The sequence below is a fragment of the Sylvia atricapilla genome, chromosome 10 (genome assembly GCF_009819655.1).
Source record: "Sylvia atricapilla isolate bSylAtr1 chromosome 10, bSylAtr1.pri, whole genome shotgun sequence".
Lineage (NCBI taxonomy): Eukaryota > Metazoa > Chordata > Aves > Passeriformes > Sylviidae > Sylvia > Sylvia atricapilla.
The window spans coordinates 12,829,851-12,856,133 of record NC_089149.1 but is presented as its reverse complement, the minus strand read 5'-3'; the positions used below and the strand labels follow the sequence as shown (position 1 = coordinate 12,856,133).

At 40.9% G+C, this 26,283-nt stretch overlaps 1 protein-coding gene across 1 annotated transcript in view; it reads left to right on the top strand.

Annotated features, from left to right (window-relative positions):
• Positions 1–26,283, top strand: part of CLSTN2 (calsyntenin 2) — an 87,685-nt gene that overhangs the window by 37,149 nt on the left and 24,253 nt on the right. Inside the window, exon 7 of the mRNA XM_066325996.1 lies at positions 23,986–24,148. Coding sequence (XP_066182093.1) covers positions 23,986–24,148 — 163 coding nt within the window. The remainder of the gene's footprint in view (positions 1–23,985; positions 24,149–26,283) is intronic.

Sequence of the window (26,283 nt, the reverse complement as noted above, 5' to 3'; positions counted from 1 at the left end):
AACAAAAAAAAAAAACCCAAAAACCAAACGCAAAACAATTCCTTTTCCAACAGGAACTACAGGAGATGGTTTAGATTAATCTAAATGTGGTGTACTTTGTGTGGGCATGGAGCTACTGAAGGATCAGGTCAAGGCCTTGGTTTGCACATCACCATTTCAGTGGCCCCACACACACCGGGGGCTTCCCCTGGAGGCAGCAGTCATGCCCAGTCAAGCTCTTCACTCCCAGCTCCTTTTTTAAAATTAGCACCTTCTTAAAGACATGGTAGAGCAGGAACTGACTTTCTAAGGAATTTGTTCTATGATAGGAGAGTGAAGTGAAATTGATTTGGTATCTGGACTCTTTTTAAAATATGTATATAAATATAAATGTAGTTAAATTGGATATTTCCATCAAATAGCAAGATTTACGTCTGGAAGTTGTCCTTTTATGCTGGATTATTATTAGGTCTTGTTTAGAATTGTTATTTGTGTGCATTCAGTTTTGAGAAGAGCACCCTTCATATCCTAAAAGCTGTGAGTGGCCTCCCTCGAGAGATTCAGAGAGAGTGAAAACAAGTGAATACTGACAGAAGTATGCAATAATCTCAGTCTGGGAGGGGTAAGGACATACAGAGAGACAGGATGCTGCAAATTTCCATCATCTCTGTGCATGAAATTTTTCCTCTAGATAAAAGCCTTCAGGCTTGCCAGTCCCATCCTTTCCAACATGATTCTCTATTTGAAGTGAACTTTTTTTAATGATGGAATTTAGTTGTTTATTACTTGAAGCTCAAAAGGGTTTCTTATGCTCTTAAATACTCACTTTAGAAATTGGTATGCAGGCCTGCACTGCTTTATGCATACACCTTTAATAAAACTGCAAAAACAAATCAGTGAGGTGTTTGCCTACAGAGTAAGAGAGAAATGATAAATAAATCACTAATTCTGCAACAAAGATGAAATAATTCCAGGACTTAAAAAGTCTTTGTGGCATTCCTGGCACCTCAAGTGCCTTCCATTACAGCCCTGTTTATTCTGACACACTATATTCCCACTTTGCATCTTTAAATGCTATTTTGACAAATATTTTTTCAGTGCCTTGCTTCAAAACAGTTTTTGGTAACACAAGGATGAGTCACTAGTGATAATAAATGCTGAAAATATTCTTTAAGATCCCAACTGAAAGAAGCTAGTTTAATATAAGTGTATAATGCAACTGCTCTATCACTGATAACAAAATCTTGACAAATCAGTCACAGTGATTGTCCAGAACTTGCTTTATGACATACAGAACTTCCCTTGGGCCCCTTCTGAAGTATTCTTTACAAACTGATGTGGGTTTGTGCATTTTTGATTTCTGCAGTATAGCCCAGTGTGAAATGCAGTGACTACTCTGTGCTTCTGTAAAACTTCTATGACCTTAAGGAGTAACCAAGCTCAATATTTTATAATTTCTCTACTTGCTCTTGCTTGAAGTTACTTGGACATTTTTCTGCATATTTCTGTTCTACATTTTGCAATTTTCTGACCTGTTTTATTTCAGCTCTATTACACTGGTATGGGATTTTCATACCTGTTCATGCTTAGCTACTGTTCTCCAAGACTTGAAAAATGAGCTGTGTCAAGCCTTCTGAAAATGATCCCTAATATGTACTGTCATTGTTGTTACATGGACAGCTTTTTCCCTTATGTAGTTATGGTCATTCTCAAGGGAAGTTAGAACTGTTGCAAACATCCTTTAGACCCTAAGACACCCATTTCTCAACCAAAGCAACTCAATGAAGGAAACTCTGCAAAGAGTAAAAGGAACTTAAAATTGTCTATAGCACCATGAAATAATAAAAAGCATAACATTCTTAAAGCGTCGTGAGGGGAGGCCCTCAAAATAATTCAATTTCTTAGAGAAAATCTTGATATGGAGTTATTAATAGACCTAAAAAAGCTGGATTAATGCCCTGGTTTTGCAGTACTCTGGGAACTCGAGAAGTTGAAAGCCTAGAATGGAAATTCCTAATCAAACTATGATTTGAAGGTGAACAGTCATATTCATGATCTTATTTGTCAGCTACTTCTAATATTTCTCTTTTTCATTGTCTATAATTTATCACTTGTGCACCAGAATTTGTACAACATGTGCACAAACTGGTATGGAAATGTTCAAGATCCATTATTCTTGTGAGATATTCTTGAGTCACTCGGGGAGGGAAGTGCCTTCCTCTGTCATTGAGTGACTGATTAAAAGAGGCTTCTATGGAGCATGGCAACACAGAGCATGGTGACTCGGAGCGTGGTGACCTGGAGTGTGATGACCTGGAGCAGGGGCGTGGCAAAGAGGGGCGTGACAGGCCTCTGGGGTGTGACAAATGGGCATGGTGAACATGGGCGTGGCAGGTCTATGGGGCATGGCACTGTAGTTTTCACAGCAGTTCATGCAGGCAGGGCAAGCAGGCAGGTTTTCTTACTAGTATGGTTTGCTGTGTGTTGTTTGCAGTGTTTCTGTTGATTGGTTGGTTGGTGTTTCTGGTAGTAATGGTTTTTACGTGATGAGAAACTGTAGATAGTACAAGTATATGCTACCGAATGGAACCCTCCAAAAAGAATGAGTCTGTACAGACGCATTCCTGTGAGGTGTCTTTGAGCTTATCAGTGGTTTCCAGAGAGGAAAGCTGCCTGTGGTGTGAACAGGTGAACAATCTCCTTTCGCTGGTGGCCGAGCTTACAGACAAAGCTGAAAGACTAAGGAGTATCTGGGAAAGTCAAGAGGAAACAGGTTGGTGGAGTTTAGTCCTTTCATCCTTGAGGGAGACCTACCAATAGTCAGAGGACTCCTGTGCCTCTCGGTGTCAGGCAATAGAAGGACACCTGGTAGATGAAGGGGAGTAGAAATGGGTCTCTGCTTGGAGAGGTAATAATAAAAATTTCTCCCAAACCCTACTAGCCAGGTGCCACTTCAGAATAGGGATGAGGCCCTGGATCTAGAGAGTCAGCCAGATGATTTAAAAGAAAATCATCTCTCTAGTGAGCCACCTAAATATGATTCATCTGTAAAACAAATCACCACCTCTAACATCAAGAAGAAAAGAAGGGTAATTGTAGTGGGTGACTCTCTTCTGAGAGGAACAGAAGGCACCGTATGTCGACCAGACCCATCCCACAGAGAGGTTCTCCTGCCTCTCTGGGGCACAGGTACAGGACATCACTGAGAGAATTCCTGGGCTGATTCAGCCCTCTTATTATTACCCACTGCTGATTCTCCAGGCTGGTAGTGATGAGATTGAAAAGGAGTGTCAGGACGATTAAAAGGGACTTTTGGGCACTAGGAACAAGTGGTTGAAAGGACAGGTAGTCTTTTCTTCTGTCCGTTTGGTGGCTGAAAAAAATGGTGAAAGGAATAGGAGATCCCACATTATTAACAAGTGGCTCAAGGGTTGTGCCATCAGCAGAATTTCGGATACTTTGATCACGAGCAACTTTTACGGCACCTGGCCTGCTGGAACCGGATGGGGTCCATCTCTCTGTTAAGGGCAGAAGATTTTAAGTTCATGAACTGGCAAACCTCGTTGAGAGAGCTTTAAACTAGGTTTGAAGGGGGAAAGAGATGCAGCTGGGCTGCCTGGAAGCAGGCCCAAGGGTACTAAGCCTGAGTTAGGGGTGAAATCTGTAGCCCAGCTGAAGTGCGTGTATACCAATGCACGCAGCAAGGGTAGCAAACAGGAAGAGCTGGACATCATGGTGCAACAGCAAAGCTGTGATGTAGTGGCCATCACAGAAACATGGTGGGATGACTCACAAAGCTGGAGCACTGCACTGGATGGATGGATACAAGCTTTTCAGAAGAGACAGAAAAAGGAGAAGAGGTGGAGGGGTGGCCCTTTATATTAGGGAGGCTTTTGGTGCCATAGGTATTGAAACTAATGAAGATGGAGTTGAATGCCTATGGGTAAGGATTAAGGGGAAGGCCAACAAGGCTGACATCCTACTGAGAGTCTGTTATCATCCACCCAACCAGGAAGAAGAGGTGGACAACTTATTCTATAAGCAGCTAGAGAATTTGTCAGGATTATCAGCCCTTGTTCTTGTAAGCAACTTCAACTTGCCAGATATCTGCTGGGAACTTGATAAAGCAGAAAAAAAGCAGTCCAGGAAATTTTTAGAGTGTGTGGAGGACAACTTTTTGTCATAGCTGGTGGGTGAGCCCACCAGAGGAAGGACTATGTTAGATCTGTTGTTTGCAAATAGAGAAGGGCTGGTGGGAGATGTGGTGGTTGGAGGCCACTTGGGGCATAGTGATTATGAAATTATAAAATGGTCAATATTTAGTGAAATCAGGAGGAACATCAATAAGACTTTTACATTGGACTTCTGGAGGGCAGACTTTAGCCTATTTAGGAGACTTATTCAGAAGGTTTCTTGGGAAGCAGCCCTTAAAAACAAAGGAGTCCAGATAAGGTGGGCATACTTCAAAGCAGAGATCTTGAGGGCAGAGGAACAGACTGTCCCTGTGTGCTGAAAGATGAGCTGATGAGGCAAACGTCCAGCCTGGATGGGCAGGGAGGTTTTGGACAAACTCAGAAATTAAAAGAGGATGTAGCATCTTTGGAAGGAGGGTCAGGTCTCTCAAGGAGTATTTAAGGAGTTTGCTAGAGCATGTAGGAAAAAAATTAGGGAGGCCAAAACTCGGTTTGAACTCAAAATAATGACTTCTGTAAAGGATAATAAAAATGTTTTTATAAATATATTAATGGTAAAAGGAAGGGTAAGACCAGCCTTTGTTCTTTATTAGATGTTGGAGGGAACTTAGCAATTGCAGATGAGAAGAAGGCAGAGGTGCTTAATGCCTTCTTTGCCAGTTTTTAGTGGGAAGGCAGCTTGTAGTCAAGACAACTGTCCTTCTGGGTTGGTTGATGGTATGAGGGAGCAGAATGGAGCCCCTGTTATCCAGGAGGAGGCAGCCAGAGAACTGCTGAGCCACTTGGATGTTCATCAATCTGTGGGCCCAGATGGGATCCAGCCCAGGGTGATGAGGGAGTTGGCAGATGAGCTTGTGAAGCTGCTCTCCATCATTTACCAACAGTCCTGGCTCACTGGTGAGGTTCCAGGTGACTGGAAGCTGGCCAATGTGACAGCCATTCACAAGAAGGGTGGGAAGGAGGATCCTGGTAATTCTCGGCCAGTTAGCCTGACCTCAGTACCCGGTAAGGTCATGGAGCAGTTTCTATTGAGTGTCATCACACAGCACCTACAGGAGGGCCAGGGTCTCAGGCCCAGCCAGCATGGGTTTAGGAGAGGTAGGTCATGTCTGACCAACCTGAGATCTCCTTTTATGACCAGGTGACCTGTGTGGTGGATGCAGGAAGGGCTGTGGATGTTGTCTGTTTGGACTTCAGCAAGGCCTTTGACACTGTCTCCCACAGCACATTCCTGGAAAAGCTGGCAGCCCATAGCTTGGACAGGAGCACTCTGTGCTGGGTTAGGAACTGGCTGCACGACTGGGCCCAGGGAGTGGTGGGGAATGGTGCTGCATCCAGCTGGGGACAGTCACCAGTGGTGTCCCCCAGGAGTCTGTGCTGGGGCCAGTTCTGTTCAATATTTTCACTGATGACATGGATATTGAGTCTTTCATTAGTAAATTTGCAGATGACACTAAGCTGGGAGTGTGTGTCAATCTGTTGGCAGGTAGGAGGGCTCTGCAGAGAGACCTGGAATGGGGTTAGATGGGTGGGTGGAGCTCAGTAAGATGACATTTAATAAGTCCAAGTTCCGAGTCCTGCACTTTGGCCACAATAACCCCTGCAGTGCTCTAGGCTGGGGACGGTGTGGCTGGACAGTGCCCAGGAGGAAAGGGACCTGGGGGTTCTGGTCAGCAGCCGGCTGAACATGAGGCAGCAGTGTGCCCAGGTGGCCAAGAGGGCCAATGGCACCTGGCCTGGGTCAGGAATGGTGTGGCCAACAGGAGCAGGGAGGTCATCCTTCCCCTGGACTCAGCATTGGTCAGGCCAGACCTCGAGTGCTGTGTCCAGTTCTGGGCCCTCAGTTTAGGGAGGACGTTGAGATGCTTGAACAGAGGAGGGCAACAAAGCTGGTGAAGGGCTTGGAAAACAAGCCACATGATGAACGACTGAGGGGGCTGGGACTGTTCAGCCTGGAGAAAAGGAGACTCAGAAGTGACCTTATCACTCTCTACAACTTCCTGAAGGGTGGCTGTAGACAGCTGGGGGTTGATTTATTTCTCCAGGCAGCATCTGACAGAACGAGAGGACACAGTCTTAGCCTGCATCAAGGGAAATATAGGTTGGATATTAGGAAAAAGTTTTTTACAGAAAGAGTGATAAAGTATTGGAATTGTCTGCCGGGGGAGGTGGTGGAGTGACCATCCCTGGATGTGTTTAAAAAAAGACTGGATGTGGTACTCAGTGCCATGATCTAGTTGAGGTGTTAGGGCATGGGTTGGACTCGATGATCTTGAAGGTCTCTTCCAACCTACATATTCTGTGACTCTGTTACTTGGGCAGTTTCCTGAGGCCCCTCAGGAAATTTAGCTTAAAAGAAAAGCAGGTTGGCTTTGAGGTGGTGTCTGAAGCATTTCAGAAAGGTAGGACTGATATCTTTATCCTTCCAAAGGCAGGTTAGGAGACAAAGGGGTTATGTTATTAATAAGTATAAATCCATTCATCCATATGCCTGAACTGTTTGTTCCAGCCTTGGAGCCAGGGTTTCTGGACGTCTGCAGTTCAGGAATAAAGTATGATGGTTTTATCTATGGATTTACTTTAGCATCTGGGCAGTCTCTTGACAATGTGAAAGCTTAGAAAGGCATATGTTCAAGCACATGATGAAAAGTTATGTAAAAATGCAGAACTGAGCAGCTTTGTAGTTCTACAGTTAAAAAAGCACGGGGTGCTGCCTAACTGCAGTAAGCATTACTGATCTTACATATTTGCTTGATGCAATTTAGCATCAAGAAATGTGAGTTATAATGGAATTATTTCTTCATGAATGAACTACTGATCTAATTTACTAAGACACCTGGGAGTTACAGCATAACAGCACAAAGACATGCTGCAGCTACAGTACATAATCAGACATTTCAGATGCTTTATCTGTCAGCATGATTAAGCAATTTCATTATTTAAAGTTGTAATTAAGCCATCCATACTTTTGAAACCTATTGTGAAAATCAGTATTACACATTACAAATTTCAAGGCTACAAAGCAGCTCACAGCTTGCATGCAAATCACTTTGCAAACTTCCTGTCACTGCAGTGAAGTGTACTGTGCCACTGCCACAAATGAATGTACCTAAAATAGAAAGATTCTTATTTGAAAGCTGCATTTTCTAATGCAGTTGTTTACTTACACCAAATAAGAACTTGATCTCCTAATATTTCCTTTCTATACTTTATCCACTGAATTTTTATTTTCTTAAATTTGTTATTGAAATTGTAGTTAGTGTATGCCATACAACCTTGACACAGAGAGAGATGCACTTTATATATCCCCTTAAAATTCCTTTCAGCTTTACCTCTTACTCTAGTAATGCCTAATATTCTTGAAAGACCCTATTATGGTTGCTAATGGTTTAATAAAACTTATGTCAGGCATTTGTCTTGTGAAAGTAGCCATATAAACAACTCTCCACCTGAGACTGTAGGAGTCATTTAGCTGTACTATGGATTTGTCAGTTGTCACTGCACCACTTCCCTAGGTCATCAAAATCAATATTCTTATTTGCAGAGCTCCTGGGACATCTTAGGAATGACTGTGCTGAGTAAACCAAAAGTGTGATTTACATGAATTTGAAGAAAGATCAATTTCACTTTTTATAAACAGCTCTACTTTCTAAATAATATTGACTGTCTTAAGACATTTAAAAAACACTTTTTTGCATTCTCCAGGCTTTCAGAAGAATTGGTATCTGTTGGCCATATTGAACTTTGATGTTATTACCTTGTTTATGTGCTGCAGAAGGTAAAAAATTCCTGAGGGCTGCACAAGGCATTCACAGAGCTGACGAGCCAGTGTGAATTCGTTGGTGTGAATCTGCTCTGGCTGAGATTCCAAACCTCTGCCTCCTTACCAATGGATATTCACTGTGTAAGGATAAAGGAGAATCAGCAGCTGTTAAATAAGGTCAGGGTAACTGTGTAGATTTTCAGTTCAATGCCACCAATGAAAAATTCAAGCTGTGCTTGGATCCATGAGCTTTGCCCGATCATGGCAGAGCCAGGATAACTTCAAGATTTAACATTAACCATTCTCTCATTAGCAATTATGACCTTATTACAAATAATTGTGGATCCACTTACAGTTTTGTAGCAGTACTAGTGCTGGCTAGGAAATAGAAATCCTTATGAATTATTTCATGTCTTGAAAGCTTTTTCTACTTCAGAGTTTCATATTCTTTATGAGCAGGCAATGAACTTTACAGAAACTTCCTAGGCAGCAAAAGCAGGATTCTCACTTGAATTTTACATTAGCAGAAGTTGTTACTAAATGAAATTCTAAGTGCAACTTTAATGTTAGAAATTGCAAGTTTATTGAATTTCAGGAAAGTTCCTGGCATTTTTTGGTATTATTGATAGCTGTGATGTTTTTTAGTATTAGGGGTTTTTTTAAGTAATTGCATATTAAAGTCATAACAAACCTCCATCAGCAATAAAATTTCTCAAAAGAAGCATCTCTATGCCATAGAAGTTGCAAAAAGTTCTGGCAAAGTATTATAAGAAACCTTCGACTTTTAAAACATCCTCACAGCAGCCAACGAAGTTCCTATTTGTGATTTATTCACAAGTGTATGGAAACAGACAAAAACCTGCAGACTGATATTGCACAGATCTTCCTACCCCTGCTTTAGTGTTCTTCCAAATGGACAATTAAGGGTATTCCAGATGCTTCAGAATTTTACTGCATTTTTTTCAAGCAGTTACTCAGAGTCCAGCGTCTCACTAAGTTCTTTTGCAATCTTACAGTGACCTTTTCATTACTGATTCTGTCTTTTCCCTTCCAGTTTGTTCAATCCATTAACCTGTGGACTCAAATCTGTTCAGAGGAAATTACTGTTGCTGTAATTGTATGCATGGCCTGTGTGGTACTTTTTGTTCTTTCTTAAGTGGCTTCAGGCTCTCTCTCCCTGAGGCACCTCTGCCACCATCCCTGGATTTGGATGCACTCCCAGGTGAGGGTTTGCTGCAATTCCATGGCCATCACACAGACCTTGATTTCAAATTTAGCCTTCATTTTCTGTATGATAAATATTTAACCACATGTGGCTGATTTAATGAAAACTCTTGCAGTAACTTATCACCCAGTGCTCAACTAAAGTAGAAGTAGAACTGGGATAACAGTTAAGTCTATTGCAATTAACACATAAAATGATGGTATTAATCTGGCTCTGGAGTGTGTGCAATAGGGGACCATATGTAGTCCTGTGTGTGCAGAGGTGACAGAAAATGTCCAGTTGCCTTCAGGTAATAAGAGACATTTATGTCACACTTGGATTCCTTCCTGCAAGAGCAGAACTGCTCTTGCTCTCCTTGACTGTCACTGTCTAGCCCAAATGCACTAATTGTGCTTGGATTTCAGAGATGTGCAGCGCTCAGCTGGCTGTGACTGTGGGAATACAGCTGGGAAGCAGGACTCAGAGTGCTGCTGAACTCGTGTCACAAGTGGACGTGCTGACTTCGGTGGGCCACAGGCCCGGGACGAGTCAAGGCAGAACCCTGAAGGAGGCAGCAAAAGATAACAGAATGCTTTGTTTATAACAAACCCTGCAAGACAGTACAGGCCTGTGCATGTCTGTGCTAGCCTTTAGTTAGCCAATGTTACTAAGAAACATAGATATAGTCATTATAGTTCTTATGGCCTAAGCAAGTAGTTATTTTTAGCTATAGCTAAAAAGGTATAAATACATGTAAATCATGGAGACTCCGTCTCCTCAATCACTGACAGCAGACAATTCACCTATTGTCTTTATTTCTACTGTTACAGTTGTTTCATGTCATGTAAGACTTCCATATGACTTGGTCTGGGTCTGTTATTGCATAATTTAGGGGAGCATATTAGAATTTTTGTCCTTAATATTCAGATTTTTTTTCTTTAAGTTATTTACAATTTTGAAAGCAAGCACCTGACATATTTGGCGAAACTAAAAAGACAGATTTTTCAGTGTTTTTTTTTTTAACCTGAAGAACCTGTTGTCCCATTTCTAACAATAGTAATTTCAGCACCCATTTACCAGTCAGAAAAACAGTGCTTCGCCAGGAAAATTTCAGACAGCTCAGTTGTGAATGAATGTTTGAACCTTTAAACAATTACTTTAATGAGATCCATAAAACTTTAAAGGCTTGTGCAACACTAATATTGAAAATGTCTTGCCACAGTCTATTTGTTTCATGTCCCTAACAGCAACCCAGAACTACTCTGGGATGCAGACCCTCAATGCTGACTTGTTTCCTCCCATAAAAGTACTAAGAACACGATCATGATTAGTACTAAAACAAGCTGCATATTGATGAAATAACAGCATTGTCTGGCAAAATCAAAAATACAGCTGATAACTAATTACCTTCCTATGGTATATAACATATAATCAGTCTGCAAAATGCTAGCTCTGTAATTAAAGTCCTAGCAGTCCCCATTTCATTAAAGAGGCTATGCATAATATTTGGGTTGTATGATTTCCTGACTTACCTCTGTGTATAAATACAGCAGCATGGACACAGAACCATTCTTCATTTTACAGAAATTATTAAGGTAACCAAGTATGCCTCATTGCCACCTTTTAGCTGCATTTTAAAAAAATAGCATTTGCTTTTTCCTGCATTATGTCCTAATTGCCTGCTGGAGTGGGGAAGGAGCACCGATTTCTGCTGTGCCCTTGTGCTGCTGTAGATGTCTCCAGCTCAGACTGCTGCAGTATCCAGACCTGCCACAGCAGTGGGCTCTGGGCTGCACGAGATTCCCCCCGAGGTTCCCTGGAGAGATCCTCTCAGTTCAGTGTGAGACTTGTGTAAGAGCAGGGATTCTTTCATCCCCGATTTGCACTGTGCACTTTCAACAGAGCAAATAATCTTTCAAGTAAATTACCTCTCCCAGAACGTGGAAATTGTGAGAGGTGTTTAACACCTGTGTCAGCTCCATCTACCTTTGCTGAGTACATTAAAAGCAACCCTTGCAAACAGTCTCAGCAGTTCCTTCAGAGACCGGAGCCTTTGAAGAGGGATTTGCCAAGTGATGGGAGCCTTCAAAGAGCCAGCAAAGGACAGGTCTAGAGCCCCAGGCAGGAGCCAGGTGTGCTTTGTTCTGTGTGCAGACCAGCCTGGGAACCCCAGTGTTTCCCGGATGGGAGCTGAGAACTGAGGCATCAAGTCTGGATGTTTATTTAATGATTTAATGCCAGCACATAACACTTCCTGTGGGATGTGGATTGATAAGGGAATGTAGTCCTTTGCTCTGACAAAGTGAGTGATGTGTGTAGGTGGGGCTGTGTGAGAGGGACGAGACAAGAGCTCTCTTCAGGCAGTGTTTTCAGAGCTGAGCACGAGTATTTGCCCTCCAAAGCGAACAAGCCCCAGCTACCCTGTTTGCATCGTCTCTGGAGTCTAGTTTGCATTAATCCCATTCTTTGTACCTCTGTGACATCCTAGAGGCTGCCCGAACCAAGTGTTTTATTTGTTCAGACACCAGCAGCAAGGGAAGGATGTATCATCCTGCCTTGAACAGTGACAGCCTCCTTTTTCTTCATGCAGCCTCCTGATGCTCAGAGAGACAAAAATCCTCAGTTCCTGAGGACCCTTCAGGAGTGTGGCCACACCTCTCAGTTGTCTCAGTCCTTGGAGCAGCAGACAGTCAAGATGTCTGACTTTAAACATTTGAGTATTAGCATTTCAGCCAGGTTTCTAGAAAGCAAACTGAATAAAGCCTTTATATATTAATATTTGGGAGCCAATGGCAAAGAATAGCAGGGCTTGTTTTGTATTAACGCTCATAGGGTTTGGGTTTTTTTAAGTAAGTCTATGTTTTGATTAAGTATTATTAATAAACTGAAAATTATTTAATTGGTTTTCTAGCAAATAATGTGTGTTTCAGCAGGCGTTTTAAATGGGCATTTCATTTTGTATATGACCACAATGCCATTTTTAGATGGAAACCTCCGAAGAGTGAAAAAGTGTTTGTGTGCCTCATAGAAATATCTAATAGGCAGAATCCCTGCATGTGTCACCTACAAAGGCAGATCCTGGAGATGAGAGCAAGTGATTTAAATTCCAGGTAAGATTCAAAGATGGATGATGAAGCCTCATGAGTGAAATGAAGTAGAATTCTATGTGTGCTGTCTTGAAGAGAGAACAAACTCACAGACCACAAGTTCGTTTCAGCTCCCTTTGAAGTCAGGTTGTTCAAAAGCCAACACCTTTTCAGTTTTGGAGAGGACATCAATAAAGCAAGAAAATGAGACTGACACAATTTGTGTGTCGATGTACATGAAAACATCCCTAATCTCTGTGCTCCCTTCCCAGAGATGGCCTCAGGAACATAATGGGTGCCATTTGGAAATCAGTTTCATGCTTTATAAATGCATGAATAGTTGAAATTCAAGAAATTGATTGAATACTTCAATAAATAATGTCAATCAGATATCATGGCTCAGGCTAGGAAACAAAGGAGGTATTTGGGCCGTTTCAGTTAGGTAGGACCTCAAAGGATCTGATTGGTTTCACAGTTCTCCTTAATATTATTCTTGTTTTGCCAAGTGGTAAATGTGTTCTATTTGTGAATAACTCCCGAGGACATGATCTACCCAAGTTTTTGCATATTTTCATCTCTGATTATATGTATACACATTTAGGTATGTAACATTTATATTAGCTTCTTTAAAGAGATATTTAGCAGAAAATTTATACTGACAAATCACAGTGTAAATCAATATCTGGCATATAAATGAAACAGTCATAGAAGCCCTTTAAATTGGGAGGCAGGAAATTAAACTTTTCTGGCTGAGACTTTGGTTGATCATTTTATTCCTCAGACTCAGTTGTTTCAAGTTGATCTAAAAAAAAATCCTCATGTTTCATTACTCGGTGAAAAATGCATTCATCTCAGAATATTGATCATTCTTTCCATTTAGATAGGAGTAGTTTTCCACCCTGATAGGAGCAAGGCAATATTTTATTGAGCCTGACAAGCTGCAGCATCCGTGGTGAGAGGTACAGTGCCTCTTTTCCCTTGCTTTTCCTGCTCTCCTCAGCTGCAGATTTCCAAGGGCAAATCCAAGCTGGCAGTGGCCATCCTGCTTCTCTGAAGCAAAGATCTTTGCATTATCCTTAATGGTTTTATTGACATGTCCCCCTGACATCAGAGGACTTTTCTGCCTTTTGTTAATTTTTGATTGATATATGTTAATTAATAAAAAAATTAAGGGGATTTTTAAAAAGAGAAAAAAAGGGAAATAATACACCAGGATGAGTAACTGTTCAGTAAAGCTTCCTGTTACAAGTAGTGAAGTATTTGGTTTGTTATTTACTTTTTTAAACAACAATAGAGGAACCAGAAGAACAATTTAAGTGGTCTGGTCTCCTCCTGGCTGTCTCACTTTTGCTGGCAGCAGTGCTGCACCCTTCATTTGGTATGAATTTCTGACAGCTTTAGAAGGGAATATTGCTTCTGAAACAGGAGGCCACTGCCCTGTTCCCGTTCTACCTCTCCTTTGGAGACCAGCCTTCAGCCCAGAAAGCCTGGAAAGAGGGATGGCCCAATCTGGAGCACCACATTCAAATAATGTTAACTGGGTTTATTTACATGAGGCAGTGAAAGCAAGAGAGACATTAATGGCCAGTAAAAATTTCCTTGCTGGTGAAGAAGAACCAACATCCATCCTAATCCCATAGAAATTTTGTTATGAGACCACTGTAACAGTTTATGTAAACTGTTTTCCCTTCTATTACCTACCAAGATTTGTTATTTGGTAGCTTAAGCATTATGAATATAACTTTAATAGTAGAGTTAACAAATATCAGTTTTCATTAGCTGTGTATCAGTTCAATAGTTTAGTTTCAATTTCAGTCCAACTTAGTTATTAAATACTTAGTTTCTGAAAATGTTTTTTTCATCTTTGTATGCTCTGATAATTTCTCTTTCTTCAATAGTTTTTAAATAAATTTATTCTGATAGGAGGTATTCAAAGTACCCTGAAATCTTTACAACTAGGAACATTTACAACTAGAATAGTACAAATTGGTCTAAGAAAATATTTACATTGATATGAGCTGCTTTGAGTTTATTCATTTCAGTGATTGTACCATGTTGACTTTGAAAAACAGTGTTCCCTTTTTACTTTAAAGCTTTAGAAATACATAACTATTCTACAACCTTGTTTTCAAATTAGTTTGTGATTAAAACCCCCGAAATTTGTGTGTGTATATGCATAGGCATGTGTATATCTCGTACATTGATATGTGTACATGTACCATTAAAAGCTGTAAGGGACTGCACCAAGGAATTGTTCTTACCATCTCTCCATCTTACAGTAATGTAAGTCTTCAGATATGGGAGAGAGATGTGAAGTTTCTTCTAAGACTAAGTCAGGAGACCAATCTGTACAGGGGAACAGCCAGATAAATTTCAAGTGAGAGTGGTTTCTGGTGGAAAAGGGCCAGCACTGTTGTCATGCAAGATCTCATCAGGGGACTGGAGAATAAGAAACTAACAGATGTCTTTTATTATTTTGTTCCCTACCCTTTATTTTTCTACAGTTAGTGAATAGAGGTTTACCCTGAGATTTTTTAAATCCTTTCTGTTTTTACACACTGAAGGTTCATTTGCAGAGGACTCAAATGTCACGTGTGGTTGGAATGAAGCTGGCTTCATTAAGTGCTGGAATAATAGAGTGGCTGGATTCTGAAAGGGGCAGAGGATGCTGAGGTGCAAGGCAGTGATCTGTTCTGCCTGGCAGAATGAGAACACTGGCTAACAGGGAGCTCAGTGCTGCAATTCACATCCTCTCTCTAGCATATGGAGCAGCGAGCTCAGACAAAACCAGATCATAAATCTTGGAAAACTCACAGTCAGATTTGTATACTTAACTCTTTTACACCTAGGATGACACAAGCCAGAAGAAAACTAACTCACAGTAATGAGAAATTTCCCCCAGTTGCTACAGGGTGACTTGCAATATGTGTGTTCACCTTCTTTTTTGAGATGAAAGACATTGGCTATGTCAGTCAACCTCCAAATAAAACACTGCAGAGTTCGGCAAGATTCAAGTTTTTTAATTGCAGGAAAATCAAAGATCAAAACATGTCTTACATCTGGAAATCTGGTGCTAAACATAGACTCATCTCTTTTAGGTGCTTGCTCTTCCTTCTGCATTCATTTGAATGGACATGGAGGGGAAATGGCTAAGGAGGGAAAAATAGTCACTTTTATTTGTCACTACAAAGTAAAGAAGTTCTGATAAACTACAACAAGATGTTTCCTATGGGAGTGCCTGTAGCTACAAAGAAAGACACTTGCCCAACTTGCTATGTAAAAGTAGTTCAGGAATTAGTTTGGATTAATTGGTATTGTTGGGGTATTTCTCAAGAGAAAAAAAAATAATTTTAAAAGATAGAACTTTCCTCACCAATTTTTTGAGTGATTTAATGGACATCCACACTTCTGTTTGACACGTTAAATAAACCATATTGCTTAATAAATTGCAGGGCTCAAAATATTTTAACAAAATATTCTATTTATATTTTCCTAAAAATATCAAATCTTAGGGTTGTTTCCTGAATAGTCTGTGAAAATCTGGGTTTTTTTAAGTAAAAGAAAATGTCTGAATCTAATAATCTAATAATAATAAATCTAATAAATATTAAGCAGAAGAAAAAATATGTACTAAACAGTGAGTAAATAGTTGATGATATCAGGTTGGAAAGAAGATTGTGATTAGGTACATGCTTATTTGCGTACTTAGTTCTTATTAGATACATGCTTATTTCCATACTTGAGCAGGTACACAAGAAATTCCAGTCTTTCTTATGGACAGTTTTCTACACTATCCAACTGAAGATTTATATTGAAGAAATATTGTTTTATAAGGTACACAAATTCTCATTCAAAATCAATCGGCAAGAGAGGCTGCATTGTCCTTTCAGTTAGTGAGATTATAAGAGCAAGGAAGATTCCTCACCAAAACTCCTGTGAGGAAGCAATAGCTTGCTTGAGACTTCCATAAGGAGCAGGGAAGTCTCTTTTGGTCTCTTCTCTGGGAAACATTCTTTTGTTTCTGAGCTGAGGTTCCAGAAAGAAGGGATTAATTTGCACAGTGCTCATCTCCTTTATTCTATGACTGTTCACACACAGTCCTTTACAAATGCAACTATAGAGGAATGGTTATTGAATTTTCCAAAACAACTCTCTGCACACAGAGCTGTAGCATCACATCAGCATCTGTACTAGGTACATCCAAGTTCTGATACAGCTCTGATAGCTGTGGAACAGCTTCCTCAGCAAGGAGTACAAATTACTCCATCCTACAGCCACTAGTGCTGACACTTGGAAGAGTGATGATGCTCCAGTCTGAAAAGCAGAAAAGCTCATCCAGAGCAAAGCAGTCTGGCTGGTTGGGTCTTTCCTTCACTGCCAGCTATCAGCTGTCAGAATTCTGCAGCTTGCTCAAGGAGACACCCTGATCACTTTTGAGCAGGGCTGTGCAGGCTGAGGTTCAAACTAAAAGATTTATATGGAGGTTACATGTGCAGCAGTATTCTTACTGCTTTGATAGATTATGATGATGCTTTGCAGTGTATCACCTGTAAATTTAACTCTGGAAGTGTGTATCAATGACTCCTTTTCCCATCTGCAGTGTGTTTTCCTTCCATTCTGCCTCAATTACTACTTGCATACTGTATCTATTGGCACTGCAGAGACAGGATGGAATTGATTTTACAGACAGGAGGAAAAATGTCATATGAAGGAGCTGCTGAAGGATAAATGTAGAACACTAAACACAAAGACAGTATCAAAAAAGAAGCCCTGGTACATAATAAGAATATTTTAGAGCTTTATTTAAAGTTTTCTGAAGAAGTTGTGGAGATACTGGAGACCTATCTGCAATCTAAACACCTTCACTTAGTGGTCAGGAACGTGAAACCCTTTCCCAGAGATGTTTTAATCATTTCCAGGCAAGCAAGGTTTAGGTTGAGTAAAGCCAACATGTGGCAAATATGTCCTAATGTGGAGTCTATTACTGAGGTAGAATACATAGTGCTACAAGATAAAACAATTCACATGACTGAATGGATTTGATTAGTCAGTGTTTGTGCTTCGCTTTGGTTTATTTTCAAAAGTTCTTCCCCAAAATGAATATGCTGGTGGACTGTACTGTAGCTCAAAGCCAATTTAAAGTGCATATATGTGGATTCCCACAAAAGCAGACTTTTACCATAAAATCACGTATTCACAGCAGAAACAGATTTTTGTTCATTGTATTAGAAAACAGAAAGGCACCAGGTAACCCAGGTACCCAGTGGAGCAATGCCCTCCTTCACACTGAATATCTGCATACTGAATTACACACTTAGATCTGCACCAGGACATTTTTAGCAGTGGTTTCTTCTGTTCCTGGTGTTGTAGGGATAATTTAAAAAAATAAAAAACCTGAAAGTATTTATAGACAATGAGAAAAAAAGATCATAAAGTCAACTCTGTAACTTTTTTTTTCTATACCACTTAATCATATTTTCAGGTAGCTCAGCTACTGAAATTTGAGGCATAGATTTATTAGAAGAAATCAAAGAGAAGTAGCAGTTATAACTACAGCAATGCCCCAAGGTGTCCTGGTTTAGGGCAAATTTGGGAGGGAACCTCCTAATGGGGCTCCTCTGGAGAGCAAACCCAAACGGTGCCTCCCCCCAGCCAGTCCAGGAAAAGAACTTCCTTGGAGAAAAGTGGATAAAATTAATTATTTTTAAAAAAAATGCCCACAAGCATAAGGAAAGAATAATATGAAACAATAAACCCTCTCACCACTCCGAAGAGAGATGGCAAAACTGCAGAAGTCCTTGAGGACTTCTTGAGGAAGTCAGCTCAGCTCTCTCAGTCTCTGATCAGTCCCGGTTCCTTCGGTGCTGGAAAATGCCGAGGTCCAGGCCCCGGTGGGCCACAGCTGCCAGATCCCGGTCCTCCTCTGGGTTTCTCAGTCATGGGGAGGATTTAAACAGTCCCAAGAAAAAGGAAAAAAAAAAAAAAAAAAAAAAAAAAAAACAAACTGTCCAGGAGGCTTCTTTGCTTCAGCTAGCTAAACTAACTAAAAGTGGAAAAAACCCTCTCCCTGGGCGCTGTCTGTGCATCTGACGAACACATTGTCCTGAGAAAGAAGAAAAACAAGAAATGCAGAGGGGTGAACACTGTTTTTCAAAACAAACTGCACGCTTCTTTCCCTGCTTCACTCTCAGAACAGTCCTAAAGGTACAGAGCACAACATAGAGCACACAGACAGACAATTGGGGGTATAATGACACCACCCTAGGACACAAGGTATCTTCTTCTTTTCTTCTTTTAAACTAACATGCCTTAATTTCAGACGTTTGTGCATGAGGACTGATATTAGGAAAACAATTAAGATAATAAATTATTTCTAAAGTAACAGATAAAAGTTCATTCAATATATTTAAAGATCCAATTTCTGGGACAACCATGTTATACCCCAGAGTGGAAGAGGAGAAAGGCTCTCTGCTGATCTGTGAATTGCCTTCGCTAAAAACTCACCAGTTTTGGGCAGAATGACTCAACTGCCTAAAATGCTTAGTTTTCTAAATTTACATTTGTAAATACACAATACCTTTCTTTGAAAAATTGCAAATACATGTAACTTTTTTCAATACTATATGAAATTCACTGCCATCCAGCTCCAAATTATCTTTTTTAGGTTTCCTTGTTGCAATGGCACTATTCCTTAGTTCCTGACTCAAAGTATAAATGAAACAGTCATTCAGAACCTTCCAATTTACCTCTCTGTTTGTAAGCACTGCAGTGCTTTCTCTCAATACTATAAAAGTATGTTCAAAATAGATAATAAAAATATTTTTGTCTCAAAATATATTAAAAAATTATCAAAAAGATTGGAATCAGCAGAAAAATGTCAAACCTTGTAAATTTTGAAAAAGCTTTTTCAGAAGGATTTTTTTAAAGATTAAGAAAAAATTGTGGGTTTTTTTTTTTTTAATTCAAAGCAGTATCTCTCTCTCCCCATCCAATTATCATCTGTTTTCAGCACTCTGAACCAGGGTAGTGGGGGCCAGGCTTTGAAGCCAAGCCACAAGGCATTTGGCTGCTTTCAGGACAGTGCAGGAGGGTCAAGCAGGAGACTGGCTGAGTGAATAATGCTAATGCTATTAAGATTCCCTGCATATTTTGCCTTCTTTAGTGGGGGGATATAAAAATGCAAAGTTGTCCACTTCGAAAGATCTGTCTGTGGTCACTTCTCCCTTGGCACTGTAGGGCTGCTCTTCTTCCCTGAGGCCAAACAAGCCCAGCTCCCTCAGCTTCTCCTCAGGTGGCCAGAGCTGGTTCTGCTGGTTCTCCATTGAATTCACTCCAGTTTATCAAAATACTCCTTGTATTTAGGAACACAAAGCTGGCCCAGTGTTTTAGATGTGCTCTAATAAATGATGGCTGAGGATGGGGGTGATGGATTCAGAGGATAGTAAGATGCGACAAAAGGCATTGAGAAGTGACTGCAGTGACATGCTCTGTGTTTTAAATTTGGCTTAAGATGCTTTCTTCAAACAAGTGGTTCTGTCAGACCACTTTTGTCAACTGAATGAGTGGTTCAGACCACTCAGGCAGAAGGATTTTTGTCTCATAGCTGCAGTAAGTCGTGCTATTTACAGTGAGCAGAGCACTTTCTTCGCTTTCCTTTCTTTCTTCCTGCCTTTGTTGAGGATGTTTGAGTGTGTTCTGAGAGCACTTCTTCAGCAAAGTCCCAGGAAGCAGAAGATGGAAGCCACATAGGCCTTTTTGAGCTCTGAGGGGACACTCTCATGTGTGCTCTGAGCAGCACCCAGGGGGATGTGCAGAGCTGTTTTCCTGCTCAGGTTCCCTGGGATGTGCACACTTGGCTGTGCAGAGCTGTTTTCCTGCTCAGGTTGCCTGGGATGTGCACACTTGGCTGTGCAGAGCTGTTTTCCTGCTCAGGTTGCCTGGGATGTGCACACTTGGCTGTGCAGAGCTGTTTTCCTGCTCAGGTTCCCCAGGCTGCTGAGGTGCACCAGAGGGACATGCAGGGAGCTCAGCAGAGGCTTGTGGGGAGCATGGACAGTTCTTCACTGGGCACAAGGGGAGCACAGGCTGCCCTGGTGTGTGCAGCCAAGCAGGTGGATGGTGCCACTCCAGGAGTAGCCCCAGCTGACCCAAGGGGGGTTCCAAGAGTTGGAAATTGCTGATTCTCCCAGGTGTATACCACGCCTGTGTGGACAAAGCTGAAAAATGGGGCATTTTGCCAATCACCAAAGTCTGGTTCTAAGCATCATATGCTTCTCAGACCAACAACTTTGGTTTCGTTTTTTCCTGAGCATTCCAATATATAGCACAAAAATCTGATGCTTTTCATTAGAAGATGCCAAGAGCCTAAGACATTTGCTCTGTAAGATTTATATGGAGGCTGTTTTCACCTGTCTCAAAAGTATATTCCAGTGCAATGGCCTGTAATCAGCACTATGACTTCAGGCTGTTTAATTCACTGTGATTTGATTCATACTTTTTAGAGGCAGACTAGTGTGATAGAGTGATTAGACGAAGCCATCCAGCAGTTTTGGAAAGGCCAGCTTGTGGAGGTGGGCGGAGCCCCGGCTGCTCTGCCCTGGAGGGAGCCAAGCTGAGGAGTCAAGGAAGAATTTCGCAACTTCACCCTGAGCCCCTAAGACAAAGACAAACCTCCTAGCCACGGCGACCTGGCTGAAGACCCACAAGCCCCCTCGGGATTTTATGTAGATCTGTTACAATTGATTGGTTCTGTACCCTTTTCCTCCCACCCTGGTGTCCCATAAAAACCCCTGAGTTTCCTCTGGTCAGGAGAGGTTCCTCGTCCCTGGACCCCTTTCGCTGGTACCCTCTCAATAAAGTACCACCTGCAGAAATTCCATACGAGACCTCTCTCTCTCTCACCACGGCCGGCTAAAAGAGGGGCTAACTCGCAAGGGCATGAGCTAAGAGCACTGAGCTGAAATCACTGAAAGCTGAAATCACTGAGCTGAAAAATCACTGCTCTGCCCGATGCTGAGAAGCCCCTCTGGCCAGCTGAGGAGCGCCCTGACCCCCCAAGGAGCAGTTTCTAGCGAGACATCCTTTGGGGTGGCTGTGGCTCTCTGGGTCCCAAGCGGCAGACCCCATCCACCAGCTGGCATACCAGCTTACTCAGCTGTAATTTTATCTCATTACAATAGGTTTATAAATTAGATTTTTAAAAAATATTTCCAACTTGACAGTATTAAAATTCATTTGCCAGTGTAGAACATTTTATAATTTTCTTTCCTGGCTTCACTGTTTCATATTGCATTCAATTGCTACAGGAGAATACATGCATGAAAAACTTAGCTTGCTGTGTTAAGAAGACAAAGGAGGTTTGAAACAACAGCACAACAAATGACACATCGCATTTATTTATTTCATTATTTTGCTACTTGTGAAATGGCCAGCCATGAAGTACTACCTGCTGCTGAATGACCAGGATGTATTCCAGAGTTTGGAAGTAATTTTTTGCTCCCTTGTAGAATATTTGTTTTTACACTGAAGCCCAGTACAGATACTGAAAGGTGATTTGGAGGAATAGGCACATGTCTGTGTCTCTAAGCTGAATTGAAATCGGGTGGCAAGATGGGCAGCAAGTGGTGTTGAAATCTCAGGAACAACTAGCTGAGGCTTTAAGTGTGCAAATTCCCTTCAAGACAACGCTTGATGTGTTTATGTGTTGAAATTCAAGGAAATGCAGGGTGAGTGAGGGTTCAAGGATGTCACCAAGCTGTCTGCACTTGCATAATCTTCTGTTCCAGAATGTAAAAGAAAAAATGAAAGTTACTGAGTACTTTGTGTGGGCACCCACAGTTGGACATCTGAATTTTTCAGGAAAGCACTTGAGCCCAGTTGCAGGTGCCTTGAATTGCAGAAGTTATGAAATGTTGTATTTCCAGGGAGCATTTTCTTTGAAAAATATAACTGCCTAATGGAGTAATTACACTGGCTACACATTATCATTCTCTTTGTGTGTGTAATGTCCCAGAATGTTTTGATTTGTTCTGGCAACGTGCTCTTGCTTTAGTTAAACATGAGGATTGCTCACTCATTGGGGTGCACTTAGGGCATCCTGTGTGATGCAGTTCAGAGTTGCAAAATGGAAATAGTGTGGAACAGTTCTCCAAAGTGCCAGGTATTCATCCTGTAGGTTTGGCCACACAAGGTCTCTCAAAACCAGTTTGTTTTCTGTGAAATGTCAGCTGCGTGTAGCATCACGTGCTAATGAGCGGGTCAGGCAGGGCTTGGCAAGCTGCTTTTCCATGGAAGGCAGGGCTGCATAATACTGGTGGTAGCTGGTGTTTGTTCAGTATAATTTTCAGTCTTCCAATTTATTTACTTTCAATTTTGGTTTCAGTTAATTTAACCTTCAGAAAACATTTGTGCTGTCTGCTGCTTACAAAAGGAAGGCTTCCTCCAGCAGCCCCTTGCTGCATTTATCTCTCACTGTGGAGCTACAATGTCTGCAGTAATAAATGTATCTGTTTGAAATAGAAGTGATTAAGTGCTTGTTGAAATGTCTTCTGGAACAAAACATTAGCTTGTGCTTTCAAAGGGCAGATATTGCACCAGATAACATTTAACCTGGCCAAGGACAAAGTGTTATGTTTAAACATCACTTTCTGCTTGCTTCTGTGAAAAAGCAAGGACATCTGCATTCAAGCACTTCCATTTCTTAATACATCAAAACAAGGATTGCTCCAGAACTGAAAGTACCATTGTTGTAACTATTGTTTTGTCTTTCAAACAGCCCACTCGTTCTACCAGTTTGCTGTGATTTGTTCCTTTGAACTTTTAAATTTGAAAGATACAACAACAATAATTGGGCAGACGTTGATATTTGCACACCGGACTTCTGCCTCTAGAGGCATGAGTTCATTCAGCTGTACATTTGTGAACTAAAGCTGAATTTGGCCATTCTGCAGTAACCTGTGGTTTTCCAGCTCAGAAACTCTTATGTGATTTGACACTAATGTTGTCATCCTGAAAGTATGTTGTAACTGTGGCTGCTGCTTTTCAAAGCTGGTGGATATAAGGGAAACCATAAAGATCCTCATTTTCCCACCATCTGGGGAAAAGCTCAAGACCAAAAGATGAAGGATGGGGAAGAGATGAGTTTCCTGTGTAAACCTGTAGACTGCTTGTCCCTCTGTGTCACACAGAGCACAACCCTGGTCTTTTTAGCACTGTTGAGGTCCTGGCAGGTTGCACAGAACTTCCTAAGTATTGATGGGATAAGTTAATGACAATCACTGGTAATATCTCATCAATCCAGTGACAAAGGGCTATATATTTTCTTAATCTGAACCTAATAGGGATCCCCAGTAACTATGCCAGTACATCCTGTGTGTATCTTACATGAAATGCTGTGTTTTCAACTGTAGATAAGAATTACAGTAGATAAGAAATAAGTAGATAACATTAAGAAACTAATATTATGTATTAGCAAATGTGAAAATACAGATCAAATACCAAATTGTCTGATTTTTCTATTTTCTATCCATGTCTTGTTTTCAGAGTGTGTTTTAAGAAGCCTCTATTTATCACATATTTTTTGCAAATATGCCAAGAGTATTTATCAACATTGTTTAGGCTTTCATTAATGTTAGAGCTGTAGAAATTGCAGTAACGTTATTTTCTGTAAGTGAAATTTGAAAACAACACAATTTAAGGACCATGTGGGATCTAAAAATCAGTCACTGTAAGAGGTAACCAAGGCTTTGCTGTGTCTCCCAGATCTGTGACAAGGAGTGGCACTACTACGTGGTCAATGTGGAGTTCCCCGTGGTGACGCTGTACATGGACGGGACGACGTATGAGCCGTACCTGGTTACCAACGACTGGCCCATCCACCCCTCTCACATCGCCATGCAGCTCACCGTGGGGGCCTGCTGGCAAGGTAAAGTCACACCAGCTAACAGGCAACACGATCACGAGTTCAGCCCAAGAAAGAATCTTACTTGTCTCGCTGATTACGTAGGAAAAAAAAAAAACTTCTAAAAGATTGATGGTGTAAAATGAGGAGTAAGTCCATAGTTGTTAGTGAATCAAGTCCAAGGATAAAATGCACAGGACATTAACAGGCTATGCATTTTCATCACCTGAAGAACTACTGGATACAGTTTGTCTATTCAGTGTGAAAGATTGTCTTCTTTATCTTTTGTCTTCATTTCTTTTAATTGTTTCCCTTGTTCTCCAGCCTTAAGCAAACTATCTAGATATTAAAGAACTTCTGCTATCTCTTTTTAGACCCTGCCTCAGATTTCTTTTACAACTTATGGCCCAGTCCTGTGCTGTTCACACTGGATGTATCTCACCAGGAATTTCAGTAATTTACTTGATTCACTCTGTTATACAGTGGTAAAAGTGAGAGGAAAATAAATCCAAAAGTCCAACCCCCTGAGCCATACCTCTATGGGCCTTTTCTTAAATGTTACCTTTCTCTGTTTTCTACCCTTTATAATCCCATACTTCTCATTTTTTTACCTGGTCCCTTCACCACTTTTGTTCTCTGTTCTCTGCCTTACGCCTGAAGTGCTCCTCTTCCTCTGTCTGTTTTATATAAGGTTGTTTCCATTACCCCTCCATGTTGATTTTCTCTTAGAATGTCTTTTTTCCACAAAAAGTATGAAGTGAAGGAAATTATAATTAGAAAAAAATGCTTTAACATTGATTGTGTTTCTTCCTCACTCTTCCATGTGGCCTCACTTTCTCCATTATCACCTTGTTTGCCAATATGTTCTCTGCTTATTTGCCAAAAATTTGGACATCTTACGCATGGCAGGGCTGTTCAGTGTACATAGTACTCAAAGCAAATCCAGCTGTTAGATTATGAGTGGAGTAGAGGTCCAGTCTTTACCTTGATGACAACATGCAGAATGAAGTCGTGCTAACCCTAAAAACAAAATTTGGTACGTTTACACTACTGATAATTGCTGTAGGTGTGATAAACTGGTCGGCATTGCACTAATCCCATATCCTTGGAAAAGTATAGGCCATTTCTTGTCTAGCTGGTGTTTGCATGGGTTGATTTTTTTGTTTTGCAGTATTGGTGCAGTACTCCTAGATCAAAGTTCCAGAGTTAGTAAATGCAAATGTCATTTGTAAATTTGGTTCTTTCCAGACATGAGAAAATGCTACAGAGGCTGTGAATACTCATGAAGTACTGCCTTCTGAAAAATCACCATTTCTCTGTAGCTGTGCTAAAAAAAATTATTTTAATCTCTTACTGCATATTTGCACAATGTTCTTTATAGATCAACATAAATGTTTTGGTGCATTATTTGTATTACTTCTGCCCCTTATCTTCTTTCACTCACACTCAGTGTTTTTGTTACTCTCTAAAAGCAGTCTGTAGTGTTTTGACAGGTTTTTCCTAAAAGCCTTGGTATTGCTGGGAACCCACTCCCCTCAGCCCCCACCTGAATGGCATGTTAGTTATGCTGCAGGTGCCACGTGTGGGGGCCTGCAGAGCAGTCTGGGTGCCTGTGGAACAAGCCATGCCAGCTTTGCCACAGCCCTGTGTCTGTGGGCTTCACGTGCCCCCAAGGCAGCTGAGACCAACAACAATAATCTTGTTGCCTTTGCTCCTCTGTCTCCTTGCCTCAAATTGGGAAGAGAAGGAATTAAGGCAAAACTGCTCACATAGGCTTGCAATACATTCAGACCATGGATTATATTTCATATTAAATCTGTTAAACAAGTAAAATGTTGCAATTGTTTTCGAACATTTTTATTTTTGCCTGGGATAATTTGATGGCTTAATCAATAACCATTAATAACTTAGGATAAGATTCTTCTTCCTTTTTGATGAAACACCTGATTTAAACTACTGAAATCATACCTATAGTTGCCATTAATATTTACTGAAATAATATGCTATTGCACTTTTGATAGTAAGAGAATTGGAGCTCCTCAAAAGTAGAAACAAATTTTCCACCTCATGAAAATGCTAAGATTTAGTAACATAGTGTGCTAAAGATTCTGATAAACATATAAGACAAAACAATAAACTTTTAATGGTTATGTAAAACA